Source organism: Chrysemys picta, chromosome 9, assembly GCF_011386835.1.
Source record: "Chrysemys picta bellii isolate R12L10 chromosome 9, ASM1138683v2, whole genome shotgun sequence".
In the NCBI taxonomy this organism is placed as follows: Eukaryota; Metazoa; Chordata; order Testudines; family Emydidae; genus Chrysemys; species Chrysemys picta.
Genome location: NC_088799.1, coordinates 49,552,536 through 49,577,214, shown reverse-complemented (window position 1 = coordinate 49,577,214; position 24,679 = coordinate 49,552,536). Strand labels below are relative to the sequence as shown.

At 43.1% G+C, this 24,679-nt stretch overlaps 1 protein-coding gene across 4 annotated transcripts in view; it reads right to left on the bottom strand.

The window, feature by feature from the left end:
• VPS8 (VPS8 subunit of CORVET complex) overlaps positions 1–24,679 on the bottom strand; it is a 252,389-nt gene that overhangs the window by 12,175 nt on the left and 215,535 nt on the right. For all 4 annotated transcript variants that reach the window (XM_065556171.1, XM_042853465.2, XM_005308658.4 and 1 more), the window contains 3 exons: positions 23,832–23,912; positions 16,554–16,723; positions 14,135–14,303 (listed from right to left, as the gene is read on the bottom strand). In XM_065556171.1, coding sequence (XP_065412243.1) covers positions 14,135–14,303; positions 16,554–16,723; positions 23,832–23,912 — 420 coding nt within the window. The remainder of the gene's footprint in view (positions 1–14,134; positions 14,304–16,553; positions 16,724–23,831; positions 23,913–24,679) is intronic.

Here is a 24,679-nt window from a genome sequence, read left to right as displayed (position 1 = left end):
CCTTCCTCCACCAAGGCTGTGAACTCAGTCCGGGAATCCGAAGGGATGAGCTCCGTGAACTTTGCCATTGCTGCACAGGTGTTGTACAAGTACCTGCTTATAATGGTCTGTTGGCTACCGATACGGAGCTGCAAACCACCTGTCGAGTAGACCTTTCTCCTCACAAGGTCTAAGCGTTTAGCATCCCTATTCTTTGGGGAGGGTCCTTGGAAGCCCTGTCTCTCATGCTGGTTAGCTGCACTGACCACCAGTGCATTGGGTGGGAGTATAAATGTTAGAATCCTCTGGAGGGCACAAAATACCACCGCTCGCACTTGGCAGTGGGTGGCAAGGAAGCTGGTGTCTGCCACAGGGTCTTCGTGGTGTCCACAATAGTCTTTATAAGTGGCAGGGCGACACGTGACGGTCCGGAGGGTGCTAGGATGTCCATCATGGAATCAGCCTCCTCTACCACCTTCTCGGCTTGATGCCCAGACCGTGGGCAGCCCTACGCAGCAACTGCTGTAGCACTCTGTTGTTCTCTAATGCAGGGGCTATGGCCATCCCCACCAATGCTTCGTCTGGTGACGAAGAGGAGGAAGCATGTACTGGGAGTGGAAGTTCCCTACCATCTGCCCCTGAGGGGTCATGTGACTCTCGGGGCAGCGTTGGAGGTAGTGCTGCCATTGATGGTGCCGGGACTGTGGACGTCAAAGCACATGTCAGTGCCGGCATCAGCACTATGGGAGGGAGCTGCATCGGCACGCTCAAAGGAGCCACGGGAAGCGGGAGAGCCCGGTACTGGTGCCTGCATCGAGGTTGACAATGGTGCAGGCATAGGAGACAGGTGCATTGATGCATCAAGGGCGGTGCCTAGGTCGGAGCCGAGCACTGTGCCAGAGTCGATGACGGAGCTGGAGGCAGAGGCGTCGGGACCGTAGATGCTGAGGGCAGATGTGCAGCGGAAGGTGGCACAAAGGTGGCAGAGGCCATGGAAGACGTCGCAGAACGGGGACCCTAGGTTCCTCCCTGGCCTTGGTGAAAAGCTCAGGGGGCCTAGAAGGGCGACTGAGGTGGATTCTGCCACAGTGGAGGCCACGCCTGAGGTTCTCTCCTCGATCTCAATCTGTGACTTCAGCTCCTCCCAGAGCGATAGGAGTCAGACTCTGACTCCGAGGCCTCTGACACTGAAGACCATGGAGGAGCTGATCCTTGATGTCTTCAACGTTGAGAGCTCGAGGAGTGGGTAGGCTCTCTGTCCGAGCAGGTAGGCACCGAGGGACATGGTGAGGGGGAGCGCCTTGACATCATAGCCGGCTTCCCCTTTGAACACACCAGAGGATGGGACGGGTCTGCTGGTGCTGAGGGTTCCTCCCTGGCCGGTGAGAATGGTGCCGTAAGATGGAGGAGGTCCTGAGCAGCCTGGTACGCTTCCAGCATCGACGGGAGCTGCAGCTGCTGTGTAGGCACTGGTGATTGAGCTGGGGCCGGACTTGACTACCACACTTGGGCAGGAGTCGACACAGCTCCGGCAGGTGATCCGAAGGAGTGGCCCACCTGGAGTTGCACATCTTGTGGCTTAGCTGGAGGAGAGTGATCGTCCATCGTCGTCTTCTTTTGAGGCACGGGGGAGTGGAACGGTGCCTACTATCAGGCGGGCCCTGTGTGGAGCCATGATGGTGCCGAGCATCTTGGGAAGAGTTCTTTCTCGTCGCCGAGCACCGAGGACGATGCATTAGGGGTCGGGTCTCCTGAGCCTGGGTCGGAGTGGGGGCATAGAGCTGCCTCCATGAGGATCACCCTTTCCTTAAGAGTTCTCAGACGGAACTCGCAGCAGATCTGACAATGATCTCTCCGATGGGTCTCCCCCAGGCACCGTAGACACGATGAGTGTGGGTCACTCTTTGGCATGCGTTTGGCGCAGGCCACAAAGTTTTTGAAACCCAGGGACCGCAGCATACCACGGTTCTGGGAACCGGAGTGGAGGGGGAAACCCACAACAAACTCTATAGTAAGACACTAATGAACTAACTATATACAACCAGATAAAGAACGAATTTGCTTAGCAAGAGCTAAGGGAAGTTCCAGCCTCCGTCACTGGTGGTAAGAAGGAAATGAAGGGGTGAGGGGTCGACAGGGAGCGCCCAGGCTGACCCAATGGATGCTGCTAGGGAAAAAAATGCTGCTATATTAAAAGCCCTTGAGGGCTCAGCCAAGGGCTAGTCCATCATTTTGCAGCAAGGCATTCCCTGGGAAATATCCCACCCTCTTACTCTACCACCTCAACCAAGCTTCACAATCATTCATTGCTGTGTATAATTTTAAACTGTTTGTTTAAAATTGTTTAAAACTTATACCGTATATGCATATAATGTCTTTTGTCTGGCAAAAAAAATTTCCCTGGAACCTAACCCCTCCTATTTACATTAATTCTTGTGGGGAAATTGGATTCGCTTGAAGTCGTCTCGCATAAAGTTGCATTTTTCAGGAACACAACTACAACGTTAAAGTGAGGAGTTACTATACCTGACCTATGTCAGATATCTTCTCCCTGGACAGGCAATTATAGTGCGTGATCAAGTAACTTAACTTCACTTCAATACACACAACAGACTGAGATCCTTTCATTACCATTGTAAGGATATTTTCCAAACTTCAAATCATCTTGTAGATGTTCTCTGACACCCCTCTAGTTTTCTCAATATCCTTTTCAAAGTTACCAGAATTGGAAAGGTCATTATTGATATTAGTATCTCTACCTAGCAACAGACTTGTGCCATTTTTGCCAAGACCTTTTTTGTTCCAGAAATATTTTAAAAATTCCTTATCTTTATTGGCCATAGATATCTCACTGATAAAGTTAATGGTACCAATTGCCTGCATTTCTTATTTTCTGATTTACATTCATTACATCATGTGGACTTCCTGTTTCCCACAGCAAAGGGACTGAATTAGTGTGGATGCTATCTTCAGCTTCCTTTGCATCTCTTGCTGAGAATAGTTCCATGTCTTAAAAAAAAAAAGAAAATCAATCCTGGGGGCTCTCTCATGCAATCTTGCCTATGGGGTAATTCTCTGTGTAAGAGACTGGAAGGCCATAGAACGGTAACCTTCAGCTTTGTGACACTTAGAAGATCAGTGCCAGGGTCTTTTCAAACTATGCAGCACTAGGAAGCCTTTCCCCCTCCTTCTGTCTATCTCGACTCCTTGGTGGATTTTTTTAAAGTTAATAATTGATAGTTGCTAATTGTTTCTAATTTTAATTTTCAATTTAATTTGTATTAATAATTAGCAGATTCTAATGGGTTTCATTAAAAAAAAACAATTTGCTTAGAGTTCATCTCCTTGTAGAGAAGTAGGGGAGCAAACATTTTATAACTTAGATCCTTATTACAATGTAGAGAGCACAAACCTGCCTGAAGAGAAACAGGTACGTTTCAAAGTTAACCAGTGCAGCTTGGCAACAATGTTTCGTCAGGTGAATGCAATACAGGAACCTTTAGTTTGGAATGAAGAACGTATTGCACAGAAATGGATACCCGGTACAGGTTGAGTTCCACAAAGAATGTAAGGCTAGCTGTGGATACCTCATCAGCATTATATCTTGCAAATGGATTAACGTAATCACATTTCATCCATCAATGGGGTGACCTGACAGAACTGAACTCCCAATAAAATACCTTGGCATATAGAGAGTTCTGAGAGTGAGGTCCCTGAAAATCATGCTCTGGTAACTCCATGCATTTAGAGCCTGAGTGTTTCAGTGTTTCCTGTAGGAATTTAAGCTTCCTGTCACAAAATGGTACATTTCTAACCATTCCTGGAAGAGAAAATAACCTTCCAACCATGAACAAATTCTATATTTTTCTCAATCTGTAGACTGATTGACAGAATGAGACATGAATGATCAGACTCATCCTATGGCGTATTAGCTTTCAAGACTAAAGTATTTAACACGTCAAAAGTAACTGTTTCACTGGTAAGCTTTTAAGTATGAGATCTAGCTAATATGCTTAACCAATGTAGTTCGAGTCACTCACAACGAAAAAGGTGGAAAATTTTAAATATGAAAGTAATTCCACATTCTAAAATTAATTTCTGTTTCTGTCCTCAACATATGAATTTAAACATGAGGGAAAGAAAGATCATTCTAGGAAGGTTGGAAGATCTTGGAGGATTGGAGTTTAGAGGAAAACCTTGAGGAAGGAATAAAACATTTAATAGCGATAAGGAAATTTAAGACAAATTTAATTTTAAAACTACTCAAAGATACAAGTAATGTATTAGATAACTTATTGGCATTTTCTTCATGTTTATTTTGAGGAAGAGTGCTTTAAAAAAATCCTGCAAGTTATCCAAACATTTCTAAAGAGACTGAGGAATTTTTTCCCCTCAGATTCTGCCAAAATTTCCCCCCTATTTCCAGTACTCATTGACAAAGTCTCTAATCTGGGATGAAGAGCCCACATCACAATAAGAATAGATTTAAAAAAAAATCCAGACTGCTGGGGTACCATTAAAAGCAACCAAATATCAAGGCCCTAAAATTGAGATACCCCTTCAAAATACATTCACAGGAAAATTTCTAATGAAGTTTCTTTGTAATGATTCATAAACAAAACTGGACTTTAAATTAAAAAAAACGTTCAAAGACGGTAAGAAATGTTGACATGAAAGAAACATGTTTTCCATAACTCCTCCTCCCCTTTCTAATAGATTAAGGGTTGCACAGAATAACATACACTGATGTACAACATTGAAATATAAAATGAAGAATTGTTTATGGTTAATTAGAAGCTTTAATAATTATATATTTTTAATTATTTGTAATTATGTATAGTGAATAAGTACAGACGAGGTAATATTTAGGCCAAGTCCTTGCTGGCATAAATGTGGTTTTGCCAATTCTTTTTACATTGAATTGCCAATCTATCGCTGATAGAACAAAGATAATATGTTGTTTTGGAAGAGGTAAGTAAAAGATACACCAAAACGATAAAAAAAACAACCACCTTTTTTGGGAAGACTCAGGGCAGAGTGACACAAACAACATGATCCAGAAACTGTAAACTAAGCAGGAAAAATACAGAAGTTTGGTAACTGAAGCTTGCACATGCGTAATGTGGGGGTTACCTAAACTCCAAAGGGTTGATGTGCTAAAACACAGTTGGATAAAGGTTAAGTAATCTGTAATGTAGAAATGTATAGAAGACCTAAGTGAACATGAGTTTCTGGCCCAGTGTTTCTCCAGTTTAGGCCCAAGGACCAGACCAAGGGATTGGAGAAGGTGACGACTATCATGGAAGGTAGAAGAATTTCCCGATGCCCCAGAATGTGGTAACTTGGGCCCATTTAGGAATTCTATCTTGTCTGTTATTTGTCAGATATAAATGTATGTCCAGATACTATAAGTAAAAATAATTGTGTCACAAATTGTATAAAAATGGGGAAAATTGATTACGCCTAAATTGAGTGGATTTGTGACTCAGCTTCCAAACTTTTTACCCCCAACAATACCACTACCACTAGAGATTCTTCAGATTTAGTGATGGTCAATGCTAGTTTCTTTTCTGCAATTCCTCCAGTATGGCATTCAAGGCAATTGCTATAAAAATTTCACACACAAAGCAGAGACAAAGAACATTATCTGTTGGGTTGTAATTTCACAAAAATCTCAGTAGCACTGCAAAATTCAAACTGCCAGTTTTTGTTTCAGTAGGATAGAATTGGTACCATGAAATGCACTCTAGCTGCTCAGTGGCATTTTCCAGTACCCATCCATTTCTAACTCTCAGCCTGCTAAAGAAAAAATATTTGAACTCAAGATTTCACAAGGGAATGTGCAGAAGAGCACTGTATTAGACCAAGAGATGAATGAAGATTAAACACTCAGGGCTTCAAGATAGCTGCAAAAGAATATGCTGGATATATGTTCATGGGATGCCATACAAAACCTATCAGAAATTTGAGGGAGCTGGTTCTCCTTGGGTTGAAGGCAGCAGCGTTTGAAATAGCAATAGTAACAGCTTATCTTCCCTCTTGAAAAGTGTCATTTCCACGGAGGTTTCTTCAGATAACTCTCAAATGTGAACAAGAACGTGAGAACCATTGAAAAACCACTTGCGTTCTACCAGAGCTGTCCTGGCTGGTCTCAGGTGAACTGTAAGGACTTTACAGGAGCATTTCAGTGAGCCAAGCACATGAAGTGAGTAAGAGTGAGTCCAAAACAAAGTCTGAGACAAACAAAAAATGTCATTCTCCCTTATGTTTAGGATCACACCAGGATACAGATAGTTTCACCAACTTGGACCCTAAGCAGGACGAAGTGGTCTGTAACTGTGGGGAGAGCATGTGTGTAAATGGCATGTTGAAGGGCTGAGGGCCACTTTCTAGCCCCACTTTCTTCAGCCCTTTCCCTGACCTGCTCCCACTCCCACTCTCTCCAGTGCCTTGCAAGGCAGGCCAGGCTCCGTGGTCTGGATTTTTGCCACAGGGAGGAAGGAGACATGATATGAGTTCAACAACTGACTTGTGTTCAGAAGCTGAGTGAGATTTTGCACAACAAGAATCTTTCCAGAAGTGTTTGGGGTTTGTTTTCTTTTTAGTCACTAATCTCCAGTTTTCTACTATCTCTAAACCTTAAAGAGACAGTATTATTTTACTGGAATAATCTTTTAAAGCCACAAAATTATTCATCAACATCTTCCTTCTCTGATACAGAATCCTGATATGGATAAAATGTAAACGTCTAATATAGGGAAACATGACACATTAGGGGCCGTGCTTTGTATTTGAGTATGAATACCATAGGCCCAAATGTATTGGCCTAGAATGTATTGGCCTAGAATACTCATGTGAGGGAACATGAAGGATGCTTTTTATTCATGCTCTCAACTTGATTTTTAATAAGAACACTAAAAGATTCCAAACATATGTCATTTGAGAGGCATGAACCATACACCTGAGTCTACAGCTACAAGTCAAACATGATAAAAGCACAACTTTCACTATTCTCCCCATCGGGAAAAGGATATTGAGTACACAATGCTAATGAAGATCAAAGAGTCAGCTTAAGACACTAGAAAACTATTCAACCAGAAAAATGATCAAATGTCACATTAGAATGATTACTTTGCAAGGTACAAAGATTGTTCCAGAACAGAAATCAAGTCAAGTGAAGCCAACTGAAAGGAACCTAAACTGTGGCAGATAAAATTTAGCAGATGTTAGGAGTAAGAGGGCATTTCAAGAACAGAAAGCCAAGAATTACAAAGAAGAATTTCTTCAAAGCATATAAGAAATAGGAAGCCTATGAGACAACTGGAAAGTACACTAGGAAAAAGGGAGCAACTGAGGAGAAGGGCATTGCAGAGAATCCAAAATGTTTGCTTCAGTCTTTACTATGGAGAATGTTGGGCAGATGCCTACCCCAGCCCTACACTTTTTAGCTAGTAAAGTTGAGGCTGAAGTGACAAAAGGAGCTGGAATAAACAAACAAGAACAGGAGTTCTGAAGGAACTCAAGAGAAGCAGGCACGGATTAAAATCAGCTACTCAGGGACTGTAAATTCTGTAACTGTATTTGGGAATTAAGCCCAGTGAGTGTCACTGCTGTACCAGGCAAGCTGGTTGAGAAAGAACTATGAACATGAAACAATGGGGACAAACCAGCAGCTTCCCTAAAGGAAAATCATACCTTTACTAGTCTACCAGATTTATACTGAAAAGCAGTTTAATCTCAGAACACACATAGGGGTTACCGCAGTGCTTGGTTACTTCATTTCATATTGAATTCTTTAAAAGAAATGGTTACTCACCCTGTGCAGTAACTCTGGTTCTTCGAGATGTGTCCCCCCCCCCCCCCCCCCCCCGGGGATGCTCCACCCTACGAACGCTTGTGCCCCCTGCACCTTCAATTGGAGATTTCTCATAGTAGTGTCCGTTTGGCCTGCACATGCATGTTATTCGGTCTCGTGCCCGATGCCATTGCAATATAGCACTGCGTGGGCTAACTGTCCTCAGTTCCTTCTCTACCATGAAGCCTCATGACAATGAAGCAGAGGAGAAGTAGGGCAGGTAAGTGGCACACTCAGAGAGACATCTTAAAGAGCATTTGAGCATTTGTTCTGCACAGGGTGAGTAACCATTTCTTCTTTGAATAGTGTCCCTAACGGTGTTCCACTCTAGGTGACTACCAGTTCCCCTTTAAATGAGGAGGGGGCTTCAGAGTCTAGTCCAGTATGGTAGAAAGTGCAGCTGAGCCAAAGAGTATTGGAAGCAGAGTCATGAATTATTGCATAGCATATAGCAAACGTATGCATAGAAGTCCAAGCTGTGGATATACATATTTCATATGTTGAGGGCTGAGAATCAATCCCCTTGGTCCAGTGACGGGATTGTCACTGCAAGTGTCACCATTCTGCCTTCACAAAGGTGTTGAGTAGTCTTAAATCTAGGATGGGTCTCTAACTGCTGCTCTCTTTTGGAACCAAGTAATACCTGGAATAAAAACCTCTTCCCTCTGTGGAGAGTCTCTGGGTCGATATTGTAGAGCCCTTGAAGCGCTCTGCTGTAGAGAGGAGTAGTCTTGGTGACTTGTGAAATGTTTTAGTTCTGTCCAAGTAAAAGGCTACAGCCCGTCTGACATCTAGCATGTGCAACGTTGCTTCTCGAGAGTCGTTATGTGGCTTGGGATAGAATGCAGGTAAGTGTATGGTTTGGTTAATATGAAAATTTGTAAAAAGAACAGGAGTACTTGTGGCGCCTTAGAGACTAACAAATTTATTAGAGCATAAGCTTTCGTGGACTACAGCCCACTTCTTCGGATGCATATAGAATGGAACATATATTGAGGAGATATATATACACACATACAGAGAGCATAAACAGGTGGGAGTTGTCTTACCAACTCTGAGAGGCCAATTAATTAGGAGAAAAAAAACTTTTGAAGTGATAATCAAGATAGCCCAGTACAGACAGTTTGATAAGAAAATTGAAAATTTGTAGCCACTTTGGGCAAGAATTTTGGGTGAGGACGTAACATGGTTTTGTCTTTGGTAAATACAGTATACAGTGGTTCAGCCATCAATGCTCCTATTTTGCTGACACGTCTGGCAGACGTGATTGCCACTAGGAATGCGACCTTCATTGACATATGAAGGAGCGAGCAGGTTGCTAGAGGTTCGAAGGGTGGTCTTGTGAGACATTTGAGCACAAGATTGAGATCCCATGGTGGTGCAGGTTGGCGTACTTCTGGGTACATGTTCTGTATACCTGCTAGAAAGCGCCGTGGAATCGGGTGAGCGAATATTGAAGCCCCTTCTATCTGTTTGCGGAGGGCCGTAATGGCAGCAAGGTGTACTTTAATAGAACTTATGGCTAACCCCGTTTCCTTCAGTTCTAGTAGGTAGTCTAGGATCATAGATAGAGGCGCCGTGGTCGTGTCCAGCTGTTTTTGCTGACACCAAACGGAGAATCTTCTCCACTTGTATTTCTAGTAAGTATTTCTAGTGGTGAGGTGACGGCTATTTAGTAATACCTGTTTTACTTTCTCCGAACAGTTCAATTCCCCATGTTGGAACCAGAGAGGAGCCACGCTTTGAGATGGAGTTTTACTGGGTCTGGATGGAGCATCAGGCCCTTGTTCTGGGACTATGATGTTCTTCTCATAACCACAGCTGTTGCGGTTGTTCAAGCAGCTGTGTCTGCTACATCCATTGAAGCTTGAAGCACTGTGCGGGCTATTAACTGACTCTCGTTGATAATGGCGTTGAGTTGAGGACGTTTATACTCGGGGAGGTCCTCCACGAGCTCTTGTATTTTACTATAGTTAGAGTAGTCGTAATTTGCTAGTTGAGCAGAATTGTTGAGTAGTAGAGCAGAAGCGTGGCCAAATTGTAAACTTTCCACCCGAAGAGGTGCAGTCTCTTGTGTTCTTTATCTTGCAGCGAGGAGCGGAAATGAGGCTGTTTACTGCCCTGATTAGCAGCCTCTACTACCAGAGAACAGGCTTGAGGGTGTGAAAACAAAAATTCCGTACCTTTAGCCGGAACGAAGTATATTCTGTCAGCCCTTTTGTTGGTGGGTGGTGCTGATGCTGGTGTTTGCCATATTACCTCTGCAGGCTCCATTATAGCCTCATCCATGGGGAGGGCAATCTTGGTCGATGATGCCGATTGTAAGATTTTTAACAACTTATGTTGTTTCTCCTGCATCTCATGTAAGGCAATTTCTTGGCTGTTTGCTACTCTTTTGAAGAGTTCTTAGAACTGTTTCAGGTCACCCGGTGTCGCAGGGGTAGATGGCGTCACAGCTTCGTCTGATGTGGAAGATGAGTGTGGGGCAGGTGGTGAATCATCCAGGTCTGCCTGAGATAGTAGCTCTTCCTCTTCTGTCTCTGCATCAGGGAGGTCAGAGGTTTCTCTGTGTGGTAACGATGGGTGTACTCTGGAACCTCTTGTTGCTGGGGAAGGGGACCAGAATAGGGGCTCTGGTATGTGGGCCAAGGACCCCATTGTGGCCATTGCATGGGGTAAGGTGGTAATGGGTAAGGCCAGTGCTGTGCATACCAGGGCTGTGAATGCTCGGAGGGATGAGGCTTAGGCTTCACAGCGTTCCATGTAGGTCTCATCTGCGATGAACGTTAAGAGGAGAAGCGGTTGTACTGCACGTCTCCTTCCTCGCCACTATGCATGGAGAGTGTGCAGGAGATGAAAGATGGTACAGTGCTATGTAGCTCGGGGAGTGTTCGGTGGCGAGCAGTGGTGACTGCTGTGCCGAAGAAACTGCTATGTCAGCAGGACGCAGGAGTTGCGCTGGTCCTGCCTTGGGGTCGACCGCTGGAGTGCTGATCGGTGCTGGATTCGGCTTGTTAGGCGGCAGCAAGTCTTGGGTCAGTGCCAGTGGCGGCAACATTGATTGCGGTGCCACTGCCTGTGCCATGCTCTTAACCGGGGTAGTCAGTGCTGTGGAGGAGACTTGACGTCTCAACTCCGGTGCCGTGCATTGGGACTCAGCAGGGGTCCACTGAGGGACGGTGCCGGAGGAGCCCGGTGCCTCGTAAGTGCTCACTCTGGATGAGTGGAGCACTGAGGGTAAAGACCTCGCTGGGGAAGCTCTCTTTTTCTGAGAGACCCTTGCTGGAGAGATCGAGGCTCGCTTCCTGACAGCTTTGGAAGTCGGAGCCTTATCCGAGCTCAGGGATCTCGGTTTATGAGACTCCCCGGAGGATGTCTCTCGCGGAGGTTGGAGGGATTTCTCCAGCAGAAGCATTTTCAAGCGGAGATCCTGGTCATGTCTTGCCCTTGTTGTTAAGTTGGTGCAATGTATGCATTTCTGGAAGAGATGAGTTTCTCCCGGACAGCGAATGCAGCATGTGTGGCTGTCAGAGACCGGCATCAGCAGGAGTCACACTTTTAAAATCCTGTTGAGCCCGGCCTGACTGCAGTTAAGCCTCTCCCGCCTCTCGAGAGATAAGGATGGGAGTTAATTGTAATGATAAACTGTAGAAAGTGTTCCCAAACAGTGAGTTAAGGAGAGAAAAAGTCATCTTCTTTCTTCCCTTTTGGTGTGGGTGTGGGTAAGAAAAACCTCTAAGAGGAACTAACGAAACTATTATGTATAGACTAAAAAGAAGTTCCTATGTAACTTGTAACTTTTTTTTTTTTCCTTCAGAAAGTATCAAAAAGAGAGCACTGCCGCGGAGCTCCATCTGCAGCCAAGGACGGTTGAGAAGGAACTGAGGGGATAGTCGCGGGAGCACGCGCGCTACAGGAGGTGCCAATGGCTGCACGAGACGACACCTGTGCGTGCCCTTCCCCCAACCAAGTGCTGCTGCGAGAAATCTCCGATCTCTGGTGCAGGGATGCACCGAAACCTAGAGTGGAGCACCCACAGGGACACCACCTAGAGTGGAGCACCCACAGGGACACCACTCGAAGAAGAACCCTCCCTTCTCCCATCCCTTGGACACTCTTCAAGCCACCCCTCCCATGCCCCACTGAAGTTTAGCAGTGTTTTAAATAGGGAGTGAAAGGGGCTTTTCTGTTGCTTTGACTGACAGCCAGCTGAGTTAATTTGTTACATAATTTAATGCTGCTGAGTGGTCATTGTTATAGGATTCTAAGTTTCTTTAGGGGACAGAGCATTTATATTGGCAATTTTATTGTTTAGATGTAAATACAGTTTTAATATATTTTGTAAATACAAATATTAAAATTGTATATGGTTAAAATATTGAAGTGCCACAACTTAAACATTTGTTATGCATTTAAATGATAAACATTACAAACTTGAGTGAAGAGACTGGGGACATGAAGAGCAGTCAGGGGGTGAGAACAAGAGGGGCTCCCAGGGCTCTGATAAGCCAGAGCTAGCCCTGGTAGGAGGAGAGCAGAGCTAAAGGGCACTTACTCAAAGACCACTGGCTCCAGAAAGCAGGGAAATGTGAAGCGTTTTCCTACCTGCTGCTCCTGAAGTGTTAAACAGCTCTTCACACCCCCCCACCTGACTCACTGAGCTTTGCCCCTTTTTCCAGCTCAGCCCTGTCCCATCCCTCTGCCAGCTGCTCTGTCGGGGTTTGTTTCTTTTTCACTAACAGATCCATTCCATAACGGTGAAGATATTAAATAGCAGTTTCTCCACACACACCCCACAAAAGATTAGCCTTTGCTTGGGTGCCGGCAGACCAGGATAGATGGGTGACACTGAGCTTTTTTTTAAACTAATCGTTTTCTGAGAAATTGGTGGTCAAAAATTCATGAGATATTGATTTAAAATGTAACCTCAGTAACTTGAGTTATGGCAATTAATCTAAGTACATTTTTAAATCTTCTAATTTTCGAAATAACAGAAAAAAGTAATATAGCTCTCTTAACCACTCAAATTTTCAAATTAATACCTTGACTTCAATAAAAAATTAGAGAGCTATAACATATGGCTTACAATAGAAAGAAGAAAGCCTTAATTATGTATTGTCTACTGCTCTTCCACAATACATACTACATAGAAGCTGCATACTTTTCATTTGATAAAATTTGTAAATAAGATGTTTGGGCCACAAAATTAATCTACTCTCAAGGTTAGGGAAGATTTTCTGTTCCCATTTAAAGGGCTAATACAGTATGACTGCTGAAGCTGCACTGTGCTCTATGTATTCCTCAGAGATTACTTCTTAAAAGTTTGCCTTCTAGCAGGAAACCTCCCTCCCCAAAAGCTGATGGAAGATGATGAATGCTGTTAGCTATCCCTTGATCAGAATTGATTTGGCAGAAAATGAAGTAATTTGCTAGAAAAGAATTTGAGCAAAACACCATCACAATGTACTCAGTCACTGATTTACTTTGCTTTCAGAAGTGGAAATGCACTAATGGTTTGTGTATGTGGTAGGATGTTTTATTTTCAAAACAAAGCAAATGCACAAAATATCTAGATGTATTTAGGGAAAAGTCCGTATCTCCACCCTCTCTGTAACATTCAAAGGCAAAACTCTGCTCCCTGAGATGCATAATTCAGAGGAGACATCTTGGTAAGGCATCCATTATTTATTTTTACTTGCAATTTGTGGTATCAAGCCCAGGAGAAAGTAGGAGTTTGCACGGTCACACAGTTTATTTCTGGCTGCATTAGGTTGAAAGACTTGCACCAGATGTAGATTTTTCTTATTGGCTCGATGCAAACTGACAGCAGTGATGTATTATAGCCAATCATCAGTAATTTCCTACTATTCTGCATTTGGTGCCACTACCATCATCTAGATTTTCTTAAAATTTCCCACCACAGAAAAATGGTCAGGCTCAGTTTGGAGTAGGGTGCAGGAGGTGGACAGAAGATCCTGTCTCCTGGGAAGGAGGATCAAAGACTCTCCAATATCTACCAGGTCAATAGCAGGTCTGCTAGTGAGCCTATACAAAACACTGTTAACATTAATCTAAAAGAAACTGCCCCCAGGCCTGTTCCAGGCCCCCACATAGCAGATGAAACGGGAAATGTATCCACCAGATGTCACTCTGTGGGAGCTCAGCCTCCTTTCTTATAGGGTTCATCTCTGTAAATCAAGCTAGGCTACAAAAATGAGATGAAATTCACTAATAATCTAGAGACAACAAAGACAGTTCAGCCTGTTAGCACTCAGGTTCAAACCCTCCCATGAATCTTACCTGTGCCAGAGATGCACCATTTCCCTTTTTCAGTTCTGAGAAATTCTCACTCAGTTTTCCCCCTTTGTTACTCGAGTTGCATTTATAGCAAGTCCATCTCATCTGTCCCTTGGTTTCTATGCCACACTCTTTACTCAGCAGACAGAGTGAGTGGTACAAATGGCCACAACTGTAAAAACAAGAGTAGAAACTTCACTATAAACTTCTAAAATGTGATAATACTAAATAATATTAAAACTAAAAAGTCTTATTAAGGCTAAGTACAATAATGTCATGCTACTGAAAAGGGAGATTTCCCCATTGATTTTCAATTAAGAAGAACAGGGCTGCTTACCTACAACAATAGTTCCCAGTATATAAAATGCCTCCACATTTTCACACCCTTGGATCAAGAGTTGTACAAACCCAGAGTCACTAAAAGCAAAGAGAGCCACAAAAGAATCACATCTTTTGACAGAGATCGCATCCATAATGCTTTGCACATACAGACCATGCCCCTTCATTTCATGACGGCCTGTTCAGAAGCAAGAATTTCAAAGATAGGAGATAATGAGTGTGAAACTGTGGTGGCAATATATTCTGAGAACGACAGTTACAGGTAAATAGCCTTCATATGCTGAACAATTGCCTCCTGGTGTCTGCTGAAGTTCAGCTACCCTCATACCCTGATCCTGAGCCATTGTTGACCTCAGGGAGGAACCAAGCAGGGGCTGATAGTGTCACTCAAATAGCTCAGTTCCTTTCTGTAAGAGAGTTCTTGGGGCAGAAATGTGCAACAGCCCAATGCTATCCTCTATAGTCATTACCCATCTTGTTCAATCTGCTGCTGGGAACAGGGGTGAGGTATTCTAGTTCGCAGTTTTCTCAGCAGGAAGACATCCAGGTCTATATTTGCATCTCTTCCAACCCTGCTGGTGCAGTAGAACAACTCACCCACTGAAGACTGGGATGTAGAGGAGGGCTAGCTAGCTGAGATTCAATCCAGGGAAGAAGTGGACAGATTTACTTACCTGGTAATTTCCTTTCTTTGACAATTACTCTATAATAGTCCTTAAAGTGGGGTTTCCTTCCCTTGTGCACTTGGGACACATTCCACAGGAACAGATATCCCAGAGTGAATCCAGTGTCCACTAACAAATATCCCTGTCTGACAGCAGAAAGAACCAGCTGCTTCAAAGAAAGGTGGAAGAACCCCTTAGTGGACAGAACTGCTCACAGAGGCAGTGTGGCTTGGTAGCCAGGCACTGGACTGGGACTCAGGAGACCTAGGTTCAATTCTCAGTTCTGCCACTGGCCTGCTGGGGACCTTGGGTGCGTCACTCCATCTGTGCCTCATTTTATCCATCTGTACAGTGGGGATAATGATACCGACCTCCTTTGTGAAGCACTTTGAGATCTACTGATGAAAAGCACAATATATAAGAGCTAGGTATTATTCTATGGCCCCACTGACAATAATGAACTGTTACTGTGGGGTCCACACAGACAGTTATCCCTGGTCTACACTTAAAATGTAGATCACTCCTGGGTGTGACAAATTCACACCCCTGATCACTGCAATTAAGCTGACCTAACCACCACTTCTAGACGTGTCTAGGTCAACAGAAAAATTCTTTGTCGACCTACTGCTTGCGGAGCTGGATTACCTACGTCAAAGGAAAAACCCCTTCTGTCAATGTGGTCATGCTGCAGTTCCTGTAGTGTAGATGTGCCCTTAGACCACAGCAGGCTAGTATGGGGCAGACTGAACCCCAACTTGCCGTGAACTAAATGTTTGTGTAGTCAAGCCCTTAGTCTCCAGTTACCGTAAGGTGGCTCTTCCCTATGGTCCCTCCTGGGGTAAGTGCTTCCCAATTCTACTAAGCCTCTCCATAGCCCACTGTGGAGACCCTTTACTGGCACCTCCAGCTCTCTCCCAGTCTGCTGGCCCACACAGGAAACTTCTTAAATGACCCGTTAGACAGGTTTCACTTATTTTGGGATTTTGTATGCATCAAGAGGAATTGGTGACAGGTACAATGTAAGATCTAAATAAAATAAAGATGTGAACTCCAGTTACGGGAAATGACTAGTTTTTTTTCCTTTAAAAAAATTGCCAAAATGCATGGTGCTAGCCAAGTAATATAATGCTGGCAAAATATGTTCCCTAAGCACCCTATGATCTCCTTACATACTTAAGGCAGAGAGATACAGTGATGACAACAGCTCCACTACAGCAAGAAGGAAGACCTAGCATGGGTACCTTTGTAGCAAGCCTCAACACTCAAACAGTAATACTCAGGGGATCTGTACAGTTACTTGAATCTTTTGAACTTCTAAAACAAAGGTTTGGTTTGAAAGTTGGATAAAGGCTTACAGCAGTTCCTATTTCACCATCCTTATGTTTAAAATATGAACATGCACATCTCTCTAGCTTTACCTGAAAACAATGATTTCATCAGCCATCTCTTGCCTTCTCTTGTATTGCTGCAGACAGATACAGCAGTAATCCTGCTTTGGGTTAAGTCCTCTAGTGATGGAGGCTCTCAAGTTACACAAGGACCAGTGGAGATCATGGTTCAGGAGATTGGTAGTTGTCTCTAGAAGGGTCTGTGCAGGAAGACAATTATGTCATTTTGTCACCCTCTGCAGAAATTCTATATGTAGTAATTTATCGTAGCAAAAAGCTTATGAAATTACTAAAAGTAAAAGTGTAGCCTCTCCTTATACACACTATATCTGCTACCCAGAAAATACAGTACCCCTTTATCTCCCCACATACGTTAACAGAGACAAATTTTTGCTTTTATCTATTCAAGTCATTCATTTACAATCTCTGTCTTTCAGTAGTTTTGTTCAAGTCCTGATGAACTGACACATTCTGTGATTTTGCATACTCCAGGCTTCCTTTCTTGTTCTCTATCTTTATGCAGTACATTTTTTCAGAGGGAATTCTTAACATCCACCATTTTATGAGAATTATAGGGAGCATAAGGGTGAGGTGGGAGGAGTAAACTCAAATATGCTATACACTTTAAGTGTAAAAAATGCTGAGAATTCCAGTCTGCCATAATACTGACAATTCTGTCTTGCTGATTTGTATACTTTTAAAATTGAATTAAAAATCAGATGCATTTCACTGTTAGGAATTTGTTTCCTTGGTTGTTGCACACTGTGCTCTGCTGTTTGTGTTCCCATAGAATATATATATAGAAGCCCACTAAAAAAGAAATGAAACTGTTAAAGACCTAAACACCTACAAACATTCTGGGTAGTTTTTTAGATCTCACAGCACTGTAAGGAGGAAATCAATAGTATTTTTCTCTAATACAAGTTCAAAGCACCCATCACTGGCATAGGAGCTTTATCATGTCCATTATCCATAGGGGAGTTTTATTATTACACTGTGATCCTGTAGGATTGAATATGACCATTTATATAATTGAACAGATTTAATTTTTTTATTAAAGTTAATGTTTAAAATGAAATATACACGAGTTAAGAGGCAAGGTACTGTACATCTGGGGTCAGGCTTGGGTTATGGGGGGTTACAGGTATCGTTTGCAAGGATGAGAAGATACATACATATCGCATAACCTGCATAGACCCAGATTGGGGGGCAAGGGTTTTTAAAATGTCAGTGGATAGGTGGGCTCGGGTATGCCAACCATGGAATGAATAAGGAGTTCAAGTTAGTATCAGTGTACAAATCTGGTACAAAGTATGTCATGTAAGATGTCAATGGAAGTTAGGTTTTGCTAAATATGAATATCCTGGTTGAATCCATGTATCATCTTTGTATCTAAAGTTATGAATATTGGCCATGGACTTGTATCTTATACATGTGTTGTATTCCTGAGTAACACCCACCAGATAAGACTTACATCAAGGCCAGACAGTTGTGTGTTGATGGCCCATTAAGGACACTTAACTCTAACAATGGGCCATAGAAGAAACTCATTCCACCCAGTAAGCCTTCATTTGGATACCACAAGAATATGCAGAGCAAGTATATGGGCAAGGACTGCCTTTGTGAGTCGTCAAGCCATGTAAGGACATGTGATATGCTCATGTGACCCTGGAGTCCATCTTGGGCCAGTAATATTGCACAGAGGCTGTGAGCTTTGTTTGAGATAGTAAATTTCCAGGCACACAGCAAAGGATATAAAAAAGACCCCCAAGATACCTCCATTTTGCCTCTTTCCTGCCCTGATTCTCTGGATGGTGGATTTACAACTAAAAGGAGCATTTTGAACTATGGACTGAGGACCTTCCAATCTTTTGGAAGTTACCAGAGAGACTTTACAAGACAGCAGTCTATTCCATCACTGCTACAAACCAGATATAAGGGCCTTGCAATTATTTGTATGTATATGATCTATTAACCATTAACAACTCTCTTATTCTTTTCTTTTATTAAACATTTAGTTTTTAGTTACTAAAGGATTGTCATCAGCATGATTATTAGGTAAGATCTGAGTTATATATTTACGTGGCTAAGTGGCCGATCTCTTGGGATTAGAAAGACCCTATAATTGATTTAATTGGTTTTCAGTAACCACTCATCATAGAGTCCAGTGTCTAGGTGGTGAGACAAGGGCTGGAATGCCTATGGAGACTGAATTTTTGGCTTCTTGTTAACCAGTGTGAAACAGAAGTTTTCTTCATTTACTGTCTTGGTATAACCTAATGATAGAATAACCACCAGTTTGGATGAGTCTGCCCTATTTCTCAGCAGTGTGTTCTGAATTTGGCATCCTCAGTTGTGACACTGAGGCATGGTGACATACACCGAACACTCTGAAAATGGAACAAGACCTATGCAACTCTTCGAGTGCTGTGACCATTCCCCCTTGAGACCAGGCATGCTTGCACATGCATGCCTCTCAAGGACTGGATAGCTAAATACTGGCTACATAAATGCATACTTAAATGCACAAGGAAGACCTGCACAGTAAAACAGTCTGCCAAATCTGATTAGCATAATTCAAAATGCAATGGGTGAGCAAACTGAATGAACTGTCCTTAAAGGGAAAGGCTCAGCCTAGCCTGAGAGTATGCTGCAGGAATGAAACATTTCCAAGGCCAGCATATGGATGGCAGGTCGCATGCTGCTTGCCTCAGTGAGGCAGTTCCTCCAAATAAGAAAAAAAAGACTATGAAAATAGTCTTTCCTGTCATTTCCTGTGGCTGATTGTTGATGTTGATCCCTATGTTAAAAGGAACGGAAAAGTTATCGTAAATCTAGGTTTGATGAGGCAACATCAAAATGATTGAAGTCTGAGACCTGTCCCATCAATGTCTTTTCAGTGTTTCTCCAGAAGCATCCTTTCCTGTAAATCTGCTCTGGAAAGAGCCTCTGTCCCCCACAGGTGAGCTTCTGCACCCTTAGAGGGAGCTAGGTAATCTGCCTGTCTTTCACAGCCCCAGAATGACTCAGCTGCTGCCTTAGCTAGACTCTCCAATAGGTCAGGCAATATTCTCTCCTTTGTCTGTCAGCTCCAGCCTTGCTCCAGTGAGATAGCGGAGCTTTTTCTCTGTGAGCAGATCACACATGGAAGGATCCCAGGGGAAGCATTACAGGAAGAGGAACATTTGAGGAATTGCTCTTTTTTGCTTTCACATTCTCTGGCTGAGACACAAAATGGCAGCCAGACACAGCTGCAGAGTCACTTCCAGGAATCAAAGAGGGAAAATCCTGGATTATGACTGATGGTTGTCCTGCCCATCAGTGAGTGAGAAGGAAACATCCAGTATCTGTGCTGTCACAGACTGCCCTGAGCACCATGGAACATTTGTCACACACCCAGAAGGGATCAAAGACAAACACATTTCTGCCAAGTCAAAACAGAATGGACTCAGGAAAAGGCTGAGACATCCTAGCGCATTCACTCTATAAAGTGCTCTAGCCAAAACTAGCCCAAACACCATGTGGAGATCTTGCAGAGTGAAAAGGATGTGTGAGCATCTGAAAGAGGAACTCAACTGTTGTAAAAAGGTGTTCCAGGTAACATGTATGGGTCATCTTCCCTAATCGGACTTGTAATGAAACATTACAAGTGAGGTCTTTCCTCCATTTGCCATAGAGTTGATTTAGAAAGGAGACCTAAATATGAGCCTCCCTCCCTGAAATTGGGCAAAAAAGCCTAAAATGGATCTAGGAATTTACTTCCCAAACTGATAGCACCTGGATGATAGAACTGGACCATCAGTTGGTTACTCCTCCTTCATCTGGCACAGCTTGACAAGTATCAAAGATAAGCACCCTACTAAGAAAAGAGAAGGCCTTGTGCAAATGTATATCACCTCTGCACGATCTTATCATTCCTCATTTCCCCCTTCAGGATTATTCCAAGGACATTAGCTCCTGACAGGATACACTGGGAGAGGCACAGGGCAGCTCATAAAAAGCAGCAGACGTTGCGCTGGTGTTCCCTTAAAGGGACAGAACCAAAGGGGACAGTCTGTTCCAGACACTATGTACGGCCTGTGGCAGATGTTGCTAAGTTATATCAGAAGGCATCTGCCACTGAGAATCAACTCTGTTTCCCAGGAATCATGAAAAGGGAAGGGAAAGAAAGAGATAAGATTCTTCTCTTTTCAAAAGGATCCTTCCTGGACAGGTCTGCATAGGGCAGGCAATCTACCCAGTTATCAGCATTCAATATTCCGATAAGACAGTAAACCTGCTTGATTATCAACATCTGATGAAGTCACTGATCACTAGCTATGCCTGTCTGTAGCAAACACACTTGGCTCCACTGCCTGAACTGCCCACAGAGGAGCACAAAAGGTAACTGGGGCTCTCCTTCCCCGGAGGAGGAAGTGCCCTTTTTCCCCTGGGAGGAGAGGCCAGATGATGGGTACAGAAGTATCCTATACAGAAGTATAGGAAGTATCACTTGAGTCCACTGCTTTTCCCCAGAGCCAGTGGAATCACAGCAGGAGGGAGGAAGCAAGAAGGGAATTTGAGTCATCTGTGAGGGCTCTTCCCAGACATAGAAAGCCCCCACAGAAAGTCAGGAGAAGCCTGTGGACTGTAATAAGATCAGCATCTCACTGAGGAACCTGGGTATCTCCAGGAAGATGAGCATCCAAGGGGACAGTCTCTGGGGCGGGGGTTACTGGCTCTAAGATCAGTGTAGTGAATCTGAGTAACTGGTATGGGGGATGAGTTTGAGGAACCAACCATTTACAGGTGCAGGGTGGTTCTCCTCTGGCCACATACCCCACAGTCCTTATCACGTCTATTCTGCACACCATTCCATTCTCTGCAGGCATCTGACTCGTTATGCACCTCAGATAACAAGATTCAGACTAACACGGCTACCCCTCTGATACAAGGCACATGCAGTGACCTTCAATGAAGAGTGGGGGAAGAGGGAGCATACCACCATTTTGGGGTAATTGACCTTGTTTCCACCCAGGTTGCACGGTTCCAGTTGCACCACTAACCCTGTGGTCCATGTACAGAAAGCTGGTGCGGATGGGAAGAGTGCAACGGAGCAAGACTGCCAACCAACCCCAGGGACCTGGGGCCTAAATCCTTGAGCTCAAAGCAGAGCTGCTATGAAGAGCTGTTTGCTATGGCACAGAAGCAGCAAGACTATTGAATTTACTGACAGCGTTTCAATATTCGGTGTTTTTCTTAAACCCCAGCTCTCAGAGTCAAGTGATTATGTGAGAAGCTTTTTTTTTTTTTGGTAAATGTAAAAAGTAAAGTAAAAAAGCAAGATTTTGGGCCTCAGTTTCAGATTGTGAAAATATGACCCAAGTGAATTCAAAAGGCAAATACAGAAAACTCAATTTACCTCTGTTAAACTTAAGCCAATCTCATGAGTTTTAGGATCTTGAGTCAATCGATTTTTTAACCCTTTGGTTTGTCAATACAGGAAGAGACTGGAACACACCAAAACTTTTTGTCCTATTAGCTATTCATGTGGCTTTTGGGGACATGGCTGAAGACTAGAGAATTCTCTGACTACAGGATTCTCCGAGTGTGGGAATGCACAGCATGCTGTGGCAACTGCAGCAATGGCTTACATGGAAGCAAGACTTTTTAACCATCTTTAAACAAGTAATTTCTCTATTTTCTTAAAATGAATCCAAGGTTAGGGGCTTGAAAGATCTGTAGAGTGGTGGTGCAGGCCAACATACTAATGAAAGGGGGAGAAGGATGGGCTTTAGGGAAGATCAGAAGCCCCATTTGGGTATGCTAAATTTCAATTGACAGCTGGAATATCCACAAGGAGATGTCAAAGACAGGATGAGATTTTTGTCTGGATGACAGAAGAAAGGTATGGAATAAAGGTAAAGGTATTAGTTGACAAAGAAGAATCAGACTCCCACAGACAATTTCAACATGAGCCAATTTCAAAACACGTATTTAAAGTATTAAAAGAAATCATACAAAAGCTACATAGAAATTCAAAGGGCATAAAAACAAACAAACACTCATTTTAAGTAAATTTTAGAACACAGTCTGAACTATGGCTGCCTCCACAATAATATGCTAAAGTGTGGTTAAGATGTGATAAATGAAGGGGGTAGGAGGTAGCTCCCTTTTATGGACACCCAACCAGCCAGTTAGCTATAAAATTCCTCTTAGTAGCTGTTCTCTACTTGCTTTACCTGTAAAGGGTTAACAAGCCCACAGGTAAAAGGAAAGGAGTGGGCACATGACCAAAAGAGCCAATGGGAGGGCTAGAATTTTTTAAAACTGGGAAAAAAACTTCCCTTTGTCTCTCTGTTGTGTTCTCCAGGAAAGAGGGGAACAAGGAGCATTTATGCTATAAGAAGCTTTAAGCTAAGTACGATCAAAAATCATCAGATCATACCTAGAATTACTTATCTGGAACTCCCAAATGTGTAAGTAGATTAGGAATGTTTAGAAAGATGTGATTAGGTTTATTTCTGTTTATTTCTTGGGCTGTCTAACCCCAGATGCTTTTGTTTTGCTTGTAACCTTTAAGCTGAACCTAAAGAGAGCTATCTTGATGCTTATTTTTGTAATTGTTTCTTTTAAGATCTAGCAAAAAGCTAAGTTCCAAATGTATTTCCTTTCTTTTTGTTTTTAATAAATGTTACTTTTTTAAAAAACAGGATTGGATTTTTGTGTCCCAAAGAGGTTTGTGTATGTTGTTTAATTAGCTGGTGGCAATAGCTGATTTCCTTTGTTTTTTTCTCTCAGCTCTTCCCCGGGGGTGGGGGGGGGGGTGAAAGGGCTTGAGGATACCTCACAGGAAAGAATTCCCAAGTGTTCCTTCCTGGGTTCTCAAACGTTTTTTTTTTTTTGCACTTGGTTGGTGGCCACATCTAACCCATCCAAGGTCAGAGAAAAGCTGTGACCTTGGGAGTTTAATACCAGCCTGGAGTGGCCAGTATTAATTTTTAGAATCCTTGTGGGCCCCAACCTTCTGCACTTGAAGTGCCAGAGTGGGAAATCAGCCTTGACACATGTTTAACTGTGTAGTTGGCAATCTATTTCCCTGCATTGCTTTGTTTTTCAATGCCTCATAGCACTATATGAATGCACACATCTTTTGATGGTGACAAAAGCTGGGTTTCCATTTGCCTGATTTTTTTTTTTAAACTGATGTTAATGTGTTAATTCCTGACAATTAGTGAACTGAAAAGAAAGAATAACTCCTCTTCTAGGCAATACTAGCTAGGCCTTTTATTTAGCTATGGGCAGAATGAAGAGGCACACACAACTTACTTGCTCATAGTTAAATGTGTCCAGCATCCCCAGTACAAGTCCCTGAATTTCTCCAAGTTTCCCTCTACCATAAACTGGATCCTGTGTTAAAAAATTAAAAGCTGTGATTAACAAAAATACAGATCATAACATTTTTACATTGTATTGCTCTCTGTTTACTCCCATTTTCTATGAAAGACAAAGGAGTCAAGGTTAGAAATATTTACCATACAAGATAATCAGAAATACCAGTTTTCCCATATACATATAGTAAAAAAGCAAAGCCTGACAGCTTACTGGCAACCATCATGCTAGGGTCAAACCCCATCCCTTTGACTCTCAATCTTCACTCCTTCATTTTGCAGGACCACTTTGCCTGTAGCTACAAATTAAAAATGTGCTCAACAGCATGAACTCAATTTGTCCTCTCACTAACTTGTATCACAGTGTCTCCCAAATAAAGCTTAAGAAGAGAACGAGCATGGCCAATATTCAGGCAAACTCCTATTGAAGATAGTCTAGCCAGAACAAAGCCTAGCTCAGAATTGGGCCCATTGGCCTTAATATAATGTTGGAGAAGTTCAGCCTATGGCGCACACAGCTGTCTGGAAATGGCAAAAAATGTTACAACACGGTTAGGATAAAAGTTCTCACGAGAGAGGAGATAAACTCTGCAGAGACAAACAAAATCTCCTCTGCATCCCACTAAAATGCATCTGTGTTCTCTTATGCCTGCTGGTAGGTTAGGACTGTTGCTACCTTTTTTCTTTGAAAGAATGAAAAAGTATAGCTGAGTGCTAAGGATGGATGGTTTTGTGTTTAAGATAAAAAACTCATTTTACATTTTGTGATAAAACTAGATCATAGAT